General features: G+C 34.5%; 2 protein-coding genes across 2 annotated transcripts in view; both read left to right on the forward strand.

Annotated features, from left to right (window-relative positions):
- Positions 1–3,556, forward strand: part of LOC105177872 (probable beta-D-xylosidase 6) — a gene marked incomplete at its 5' end in the record, with an annotated part of 3,792 nt that extends 236 nt beyond the window's left edge. The window contains 6 exon segments of the mRNA XM_011101154.2: positions 1–489; positions 999–1,165; positions 1,260–1,357; positions 1,444–1,791; positions 2,106–2,522; positions 2,612–3,556. Coding sequence (XP_011099456.2) covers positions 1–489; positions 999–1,165; positions 1,260–1,357; positions 1,444–1,791; positions 2,106–2,522; positions 2,612–3,207 — 2,115 coding nt within the window.
- Positions 6,356–7,183, forward strand: LOC105178335. Its single transcript, XM_011101802.1, has one exon. It carries the CDS (start codon positions 6,356–6,358, stop codon positions 7,181–7,183), a length of 828 nt encoding a protein of 275 aa, XP_011100104.1.

Consider the following 10,561-nt stretch of genomic DNA (forward strand, 5'->3'; position numbering starts at 1 on the left):
GAATCCCTCCATGGAATCGCCTCCAATGGCCCAGGCGTTTCCTTCAACGGCACTGTCAAAGCTGCCACCAGCTTCCCCCAAGTCATCCTCACCGCTGCTGCCTTCAACCGCAGCTTGTGGGCTGCGGTTGCTTCTGCCATTGCAGTGGAGGCCAAGGCGATGCATAGTGTGGGGCAAGCTGGGTTGACTTTTTGGGCGCCGAATATTAATATTTTTAGGGACCCCAGATGGGGGAGAGGGCAGGAGACGCCGGGGGAGGATCCCATGGTGGCGTCGGCTTATGCTATAGAGTATGTCAGAGCTTTTCAGGGTCAGTATTACAGGTCAGCTGCGAGGAGAGACAGATACAAATATGGGTTGCAGAGAAGGGTGTTGAGAGATGATAATGATGCTGATGATAGATTAATGTTGTCTGCTTGCTGCAAGCATTTCACTGCTTATGATTTGGAGAAATGGGGGCAGTTCACAAGATATAATTTCAATGCCGTGGTAAGGTTCTTGTCTTTGATTTTGTACCTTTTATTTCCAAGCAACTAATTACTTAAATGAAACTTGTGTTTAATAAGGGGAAGAACATGATAGAGACGGTAGAATGAGATTGTTGGGTTTGGCAATTTCATGCTTATTGCAACTTATTCAGGTTATAGCTCATGAGCCCAAAAGCTAGTATATACGGCAACTGTCTGTCCATTAGAAATTTTCTTCTTTCTTGGGATTGATGTAATTTCCAATGCTTATTGCTGTTTGCTAGCACACTTGATTGGATCAGGAAATACTGAATCTTGCTAATTGAAGGATGCCTGAGACAAATAATTGTTTAAGCGTGTGCTGATGCTAAGGGCGATCTTTTGTAAATAGCTTTAGTGGGTCAGAAAAGCAATGGTACAACGATGTTAATCCTCCACGGGCAGAACCCATCAATTAGTTAGCAAACGAAGGTTACTTTTCCTATTGAATTGAATTGAACAAAATTCAGGTCTTAGTTGTCTCTATATTAGGTCACTGATCAGGATATGGCAGATACATATCAAGCACCATTCAGAAGTTGCATCCAGCAGGGTAATGCCAGCTGCTTGATGTGTTCATACAATGCTGTTAACGGGGTACCAGCATGTGCCAATCACAATCTCTTACAAAAAGTTCGAACTGATTGGAATTTCAGAGGGTGATTCTTTCAGATCTGTGTTTAATGAAAAAAAAAAGGATCAATCAGATTATATACAAAACTTATACCTGTCTCATTAATACTGTGACAACAGATACATCACCTCTGACTGTGATGCTGTGGCTACAATTTATGAAGACCAGAAGTATACAAAAACACCAGAGGATGCAGTTGCAGCTGCTCTCAAAGCAGGTTTAAGTTTTTTTGTTAGATATTCTGTGGCATCCAGATAAAAATTGCTGATTTTTGTTTCATAACTTAGTTCTGTATCTTGGCAGGAACGGACATAAATTGTGGAACTTATATGTTGCGGCATATGATGTCTGCAATTGAGAAAGGGAAGGTGTCGGAAGAAGATATAGATAGAGCGCTACTCAATCTGTTCACTGTTCAGATTCGGCTTGGACTCTTTGATGGAGAGTCTACGAGAAATCAGTTCAGAGACTTGGGACCTGAAGATGTATGTACTTCAGAGAACAGGAAATTGGCTCTTGAAGCAGCAAGGCAGGGTATTGTTCTTCTTAAAAATGAGCAAAATTTCCTGCCCTTGGATGTGCATGCTATCTCTTCACTAGCCGTTATTGGTCCATTGGCTAATTCAACCAATCTGGGTGGTGGCTATACAGGTCTGAGTTTTCTTCATGCATTGATAAACAACTTACTTAGTGTGACACTGATGTTCGTTGCCCTTGACATTAGTGTATTTTTGTTTTTATGCTCAAATCAGTCATATTATGTAGCTAATAGCAACTTAAATAGTTAAACAAAGTGTTTCTGCAACCAAACTTACCTGTCAAGTGGCAATATAATCTCTGTTAAAGTACAATATTCAGGATTTCTGTTCTTTCTGAGGAAGAGAAAGGAAAAGAAAGATTATAGCCTCAACTTAAAATCTGTTGCATAATATGCTTAAAAGATTCAGGATTTTTGCTGTTTGTAGGAGTTCCATGCAACCCAAGGAGCATCCTCGAAGGACTTCAAGAATATGTAAACAATATACATCATGCTGCTGGTTGCCCAGACATACCTTGCAACTCAACCACTGATTTTGCTGAAGCTTTATCTGTTGCTAAACGAGCTGAGTATGTTATTATTGTGGCTGGCCTGGATTTATCTCAAGAAACTGAGGATCATGACAGATATAGCCTACTCTTACCAGGGCATCAGATGGCACTTGTTACTGCTGTTGCTGCTGTAAGTAGGAAACCACTGATATTAGTTCTTACTGGTGGTGGACCAATCGATGTGTCGTTTGCTGTTGGCGACCCGCACATTGGTAGCATTCTTTGGATTGGTTATCCTGGGGAGACTGGTGGGAAAGCACTTTCAGACATCATTTTTGGACACTATAATCCAGGTTGGTACAAGTTCTGATTTTCAACTTCTGCATTGAGGTGAAAGCTAGATTGCTGACAGAACAACATGATTTGGGTTTCCCATAAACAGGCGGAAGACTACCCATGACTTGGTATCCCGAGTCATTCACCAGCGTGCCGATGAGTGACATGAACATGCGAGCTGATCCTTCTCGCAATTATCCGGGAAGGACTTATAGGTTTTATGTAGGAGAGAGAATATATGGGTTTGGATATGGGCTAAGTTACACAAGTTTCACATATACACTTTTATCAGCACCAACAAAATTGAGTTTACGGGAATCAATCGACGCTAAACGATGGAGCAGCATGCTTTACCAGAGAGGCAACAAACTCGAGTATGTACATGTCGACGAGTTGCCATATTGCAGTTCATTGAGGTTCCAATTGAAGATGTCTATAACGAACAATGGAGATATAGATGGAAGTGAAGTTGTGCTTCTGTTTTCAAAAGCATCAAAAATTCTGAATGGTTCTCCAGAAAGGCAGCTAATTGGATTTGAACGTATACACGTATTACTGCATGAAACTGCTGAAACTAGCTTTGAGGTAGATCCCTGTGAGCATCTGAGCTTTGCAGATGAGCAGGGGAATAAGATATTGCCTACGGGTGATCACATTATAATATCACAAAACATAGAGCATGTTGTTTCCATCGAGACATGATGAAATTATTCCTACATCCAGGCAAACAGTCAAACTGAACTTGGACTGGAGGCAGAATGGGACCACAACCTTGTTGGGTGATGACTTGTATGTTCTTCTGTCAGTGCCATTTGAATGACTAATATGCAGGAGGAAGTTTGGGATAGTTCTCAAAGTAGCATATATAGCATCCATCTCGAGTTTCTATTTCAAATTCTTTCTTATTTGCTTCAGTTTCAGGCTGCTGCACACGCACACCCACACACTTATTTGACAATTAAGAATATTAGAGATAGGACTTATCTTTTACAAATCATCTGTAAATCTAACAGAGATCATAATGCTCTTAAGTACAACTCAGGCAGGTGGTTGATCTTGCAAGTACAGTACATATATATACCTAGTAATACTATATAATATCTGAAATACTGCCTCATTCCTTCGATCACATCTATAAAAATTTTCTGTATGTATACGGAGCTGCCTTCTTGTTATAATGTTTAATGTACTTCACATATTGATCAACACAGTTTGAGACGCCACACCTCTAACAAATGCCTAAAGAACTATCTACTTTTCGTGTATTAGTTTTCACCGATTCCGGAGATTGGGTGGTGGGAATGATTGTCATAAAGAAGAGGAGAATAAGGTATAAGGTATAGGCTATAGGCACAAGGCATGCAAGCGGTACACATGCACAATAATTGAGTATGGTACACGCACATTCTTGAATCATGTCAGCAAGCATCTACCCACCTCTTTATCATCCAACTCATCATACTCCAGACATGTGCAATACCAGCTCACACACACACACATATATATAACATCATTTTGTTCGAAGTAATGTAGTAGTCGTCGAAGAATCTAAACCAACATTTTCCATTGACTGCAAAAAGTTGAAAAGAATATAAAGAGTAGTATATCCGATGTCTTAATCAAAATCTTTTTGAAGGGACCCTCACTCCATTCCAATCCTTTTCCTAACAAAATTTTACATGCCCCACACGCTATTTACATAATTTATTCAAATTTTGTATATCATCTACATGTATTAAAGTTATATTTTTACGTACGCAAAAGATATCATTTATATACAATTATGTATAAATACAATTATACTTGTCCGTTTAGTTGTATTTTTAGTTATGCAATTATATCATATTTAGTTGTATTTTAGTTATGTAATTATGTACTTTTGATATTTTATTCATGTAATTTGTTAGAATTTTAAAGTTGACAAAAAAGGGACCATAATCCAAACCAATTTAAAAAATTTTGTTCAAGAATCACAGAATTAAAAAAGTAAAGGATCATTTACAACCCTAACAAATTAGCGTAAAGTACCAAATGACTATAGTTACGTGACTATAATTTTTTGCCATCGCTAATTTATATAATACACTTATTATATGATTGATTTAGGTCTGACTAGACGAGTCCAAGCTAAAACTTTCTAATTAAGGTCTTACAATTAAAACTCTATATGTTGGAGTTTATAAATATGGATCGACACTGATAAATAATTTATTATATACTTTTTAATTGAAAATTATAAATATATTTAATGAGTATTCAATATCGAAATATAATTAATGATGATGTAACAAACAATATCTAAAACCCAAAAAGAAAAAAGTCCCCCATAGGGAAAAGCCTCTAAATCTGGTAATCCCACTTGAAATTCAAAAAATATCCCACTTTTCGCAATTCCACAACAAAACAGCATTCAATCCAAGGGACCTTTTTCTCCCCTTAATTTCCTCTCCGTGTGGACCCATTCAATTTCTAAATCAGCATTCCAGTCCATGTTGTCACAACGTTATCCCATACGACCTCCCCCCCTCCATTACTTCTCCACATGCATCACCACCCACCATTTTACATAAACCTTCACTATTACTCCTCCTACTTTTCCTATATTACAAACCTCACCCCACAACTTTTGACTTTACATTAATTACCCTAATAAACTATTTTCCTTTTTTTTCTTTATTCTCTCACATGGATCATATAGATTCAACTCGCATTATTTAAAAAGTGTTTGGGTGAGCTTATTAGATATTATAAAATATTTGATAAACTTTTCAAAACAGAATTTTTGTAAAGTCAAAGAATAAGATATTCGAAATTTATAAGCTCTTGAAAAAAAAATCAAGAAAAAGAAAAAGGACTTGTCCATTTATAAGCTCTACGAACTTATTTTATCAAGTATTTGATGAATTTATTTTTGAAATAAAATCTAACATTTTATAAAGTCTAAAAGCATTTTATAAGATGTATGAGCTTATAAGATCTTTTCAATTATAAGCTTAGCCAAACACCCTATTGAGGTCATGGGTCCCAATCTTACTGACACGTGTGTGTATTTGTTTCACTTTATATTTGTTTATTATAATGGAATTTTATTTTTTTGTTTATATTGATGTATTATTGATTGAATTGATGTATAATTTAATTTATTGAGATATTGATTTTCAAACTAATAATTTATTGTGATATTCATATAATAATATGATTACCGCTTTTATTAAAGAAAAAAATAAATGAGCACTTCGTTGGCAATAATGAATAAGCAAGTGAAGGAATTTTGTTGGCCAAGATTGTGCTCTATTAATGACAAAAGATAATCTCTAATCTCTTCAACGACATGCTTTGCACATTGTATTAATCAAAATATAGAAACTTTATATCCAATAAACAATTTTGATTATTTTATTGGTATGTAATCAATTCAAAAATAATCAAAATCTAATCTCAATATATGCCCAAAAACAAAAAAGGATTTGCTGGAGTAATTAATCAAGATCTACCCTCAATCAGCGCCAGAAAAAGGTCATTTATGGAGCTTAATTAAATTAATTAATCCAGTAGTTTTACATTTAAAAACTTAAGTTCTGGCAACATATGTATTTGTTAAACGTGCCGAGGTTTATTTATCAAAAAAGGATGATGTAAGAACCATGATTGGGGGGCGGTTGTAATTTTGAAGAGTTGATGGGAGATCTTCAGGATTACGAGAAATATGGGGGAGCGTTACAGTATTTGTCAATATTATAAGTAGGGAAATACAACTAGGAAAAAAGAAGCCAAAAACATCTTGGTTGGTTCAGAATCTTGGTAAAGTTGTGTTGCTGCTCTCGCTGTTTTAGTGTTCTGACAGGCACACATGGAGAGGCACAACTCCAACCTCAACAATGGCAGCAAGGTTAAACTCTTGTGTAGTTATGGCGGGAAGATTCTGTCACGGCAGAAGGACCACCAACTTACCTACGTCGGCGGCGACACCAAAATCCTCGCCGTCGATCGCACCGCCAAATTCTCCGAAATCGCCGCCAAGCTCAATTCCCTCTGCAACAGAAACGACAGTTCCGAGATTTCCCTCAAATACCAGTTGCCCGGCGAGGACCTGGACGCTCTGGTTTCCTTGATCGACGACGATGATGTGGAGCACATGATGGTAGAGTACGAACGCATGCAGAGGATCTCCACCAAGCCCACCAGGCTCCGCATCTTCATCTTTGATATCTCTGGCCCACCCGTCCCGCCGATGAAATCGGGAGTCAAAGAGTCCGTTCCGGTTACGCCTCCGAACCCGGATTACTTATTCGGGTTTGACAAGGAGTATCAGCCTAGCATTGGGCCCCCGCTGGATCTTTTGCAGATCCCGGGTATGGTCCTCCCGGAGAATTATGGGTTGGTTCCATATGAGGGAAAGACGGGAATCACTGAAAGCCACGTAACTAGTGTAAGCGTGAACGGTGCCGCGGCAACCACGGCGGCGGCACAGGAGATTTATCGAGTTCCGGCAATGGTAAACGGAGGAGTACATCAGAGTGTGCTTTACGCATATGGAATCGGGCCGGCGATGGGTCGCGGCAACCTTGAACAGCCGGCATACAATATTATTCCGGTAATGGCATCTGTTCCGGAGCAGAGAATGATGATCCCGGCGGGGAGTAGTCTGGAGGTGAAGGTTAATCAACGTAATTTTTGAGTAAGATTATTTTTTAATGGTCCTGATTTACCCCGGAGATCGGAAAGTACATAGCAGCAGTTGATTAAGTCCGTAAATATTGGGTTTGATTTTGCCTTTATTTTTGTCTATTAATTAATATTTAACTGTTCTTAGTATAGGGTTAACTAAGTATTTGTTTGTGAATTATTAGTTTTTATTATTATATTGTAATTAAATTGTCCTGCGTTAATTATGTTCTTACCTATTCGTTTCTCTTCATTTATCTATCATGCGCACATCGTCCATTTTAGATGAACACAATATTGGGCTAGGGCCCAAGAACTTTATACTCAGACCTCAAGTTGAGCCGTATATTTTGAGCTCGAATCCCACGTATATATGAATAAGAATAAATTTTAATAGTAGTTATTGATTAATTATATATATTTAATATTGCTGTATTTATTAAAAGTTATGATATAATCATAATGGAGTTACTGAAAAAAAAGAAAATAGTATAAATTTCCATCTGTCTTATAGTAGCTAAGAGATGATGTATTTGGTGAATTCACGTAATTTCCCAAGGTACATTAATTTAATTAGGAGGGCCCTTATCCAAAAACCCAAAAACAGGAAAGAAAAACAAGTGATTATGAAATGGAGTATTATTTGTCACTACTCCCCACCAAATCCAAAATGCACAAGACTTTCAACCCCCCACCTCCATCTACCACAATTCTCTCTTCCTCCTTGAGGTTTCATAATTTTAGTATTTCAGCTCTTTACATCCACTACACTCAATCCCTCATCTTCAATAATATATCAATTCCATCCATTAATACATTAATATAACCAAAAATTATGAAATAATGATTTGATCCATATATTGATATAATAAAAAGTAATCTAACCCCATATGTTCAACAAAATCACCCTCTTAATGAACGTTGTTCAAACAGTACGGTTGATATTTGTGTCATATCAATATGTGTATATGATTATTTTCTTATACAATATGATTTCTTAATTTAAAAATTATTAATGTATTTAACTAATATTTAATATCTGAAAATATATTGAACCATCGAACCAACAATATCCATATCCACACAAGACTAAATCACCTCATCCTACTAAAAGAAAATTTATATTTCTAATAAGATTTAGGTGCTGTTAGACGTTCGTAGCGGCCACATAATTGAGGGAACAAAGAAAAAAGCAGCCTGCCACCTTAAAAATCCCATATTTGGGATAGGAAATGATGATGCCATGTGTATATATATACCCCCTCCTCTTTTAAACTTTTTTTCTTTAGACACCCTTCTATTTTAATAATAATTATTAATTAAATATAATTTTTTAATATTAATAATTAATATATAATTTTTATTATTGGTTAGATATAAATATTTGATATTAATAATTAGGAACGGAGAAAATAGGTGTATGCGCTAGAAATAAATAAAAAGAGGATTATTATTAATGTAAGCTCCCATTTACTTTTATATATAAATTTGTATAAAAAATTTAGTATATGTGAATATAAGGTTTATTTTAATGTATGGGAACTTGGTATAAATCTAATGCTCTGTTTTAATTTACACTTGAATAATTAATATTACATGAATAGATGGTATAAAGTAGTTTCAGGTTGCAACAAGTTGTGAATGACTATTGTATTCTTAAATTTTGATTGAAATATTTAATTAATTATATAGAGTACTTTTTTATCATTCATTTATTAAAAATAATCCTATATTTAATTTAATATGATCTTCGAAATAAATGGGGCCGTAATGTATTAAATAACGCTAATCTAATCTATGTAGTATATGTTGCAGGAAATTGGTGGTGTTGGAATAAATCCAAGATAACTTTTGTAAGGATGACGCATCGCATTCGCATGTGCTTTGTCTTTTATGTTCATTCTCTCTTGGAATAATTGTATTAGTTTATTGAGATTCTATATAATTATATATGAATTTTTGAAGGATAATTATACTTTTTTTTTGTGATTTAGTGTAATAATAGATAAATTCTTTATAATTTGAAAAGTTGCATTTTGCATTTATCAGGTTTGCTTCCATCTAATAAATGAATTTCTCTAGTAATTAAAATTAACCGAATTTGTTGATATTAATGAAAACAAAAGAAAAAATCTGTAATTAACCTTTAATGAATTTATTATTGATTTATTGCAGGTTAAATAAATCTTTTTACGATCAAATTACCCTCATACACCTTTATGCGTTAATTCATTTGAAAAGATATATTTTCACTATTATAAGGATAATTTAATTCGAAAAATTATTTGACCTGTAATAAGTCAGTAATGAGTCAACCGAGGGTAAATGTAAATTTTTATTTAGTTTTTTTTTGTTAATATAAGCAAAATTCAGTGAATTTTAATTAATGAAGGGATTTATTTGTTAAATAGAACCAAACCTTAGGGGTGCTAGATGTAATTTTTCAAATTACATGGGGTTTACGTGTAATTACACTAAATCAGGGGAGAAGGGTGTAATTATCCCAGCTTTTTATGCTTTTAAACTTTTATATTTATTATTTGGGATAATTACACTTTCTTCTCATGAGGTTTAGTGTAATTAGACATAGATTTCTTGTGATTTGAAAAATTACGTTTAACACCCTTGAGGTTTGCTTTCATCTAACAAATAAGTCCCTTCGGTAGTCAAAATTTATCAAATTCCTTCCTCTCATCCATTAATGCGTGAGACGTATGAAGGTAATTTGGTCATAAAAATATTTTTTGACATGCAATCAATTAGTATTAAGTCAATTGGAAGTATATATATATATATTTAATTTTTTTATTAACATCATAAAATTTGGTGAACTTTGATTAACGGATGAGCTTATTTGATAAACGGAAGCAAGCCTTAATGGTACTAGATGTAATTTTTCAAACCACAGGAAGTTTACATGTAATTACATCAAACCTCAGGGGAGCAGAGTGTAATTATCCTTATTATTATTTTTATGTATTTTGTTTAACAAATAAACCACTTCATAAGCCAAAATTCACTATATTTGCTTATATTAGCAAAAAAGTTGAATAAAAATTTGTATTTACCCTTAACCGACTTATTATATACTTATTATTAGTCAAAATAGATCTTTATAAGTGTGAAGATTTATAAAGATAATTTGGTTAGAAAAATTTATTCGACTATCAATAAGATAATAATAATTCAGTTGAGACTAAATATAAATTTTTATATAGCAAAAAATTTGATAAATTTAGATTAACAAGAATCTATTTATTAAATGAAAATAAGAAATAAAAATACTAAATATAAATTTTTAACATCAAATATGAAAAGAGAGCGGTGCAATTATCTTAATTCATTGCCATTCCCCCGCCCCAATAAAGACCTAATCTTTTATATTTTTATG

This window comes from Sesamum indicum, linkage group LG15 (genome assembly GCF_000512975.1).
Source record: "Sesamum indicum cultivar Zhongzhi No. 13 linkage group LG15, S_indicum_v1.0, whole genome shotgun sequence".
Taxonomy (NCBI): domain Eukaryota; kingdom Viridiplantae; phylum Streptophyta; class Magnoliopsida; order Lamiales; family Pedaliaceae; genus Sesamum; species Sesamum indicum.

Excerpts from the sequence above, each read along its gene's own strand:
- LOC105178335 (XM_011101802.1), top strand. The coding sequence starts at position 6,356 with ATGGAGAGGCACAACTCCAACCTCAACAATGGCAGCAAGGTTAAACTC.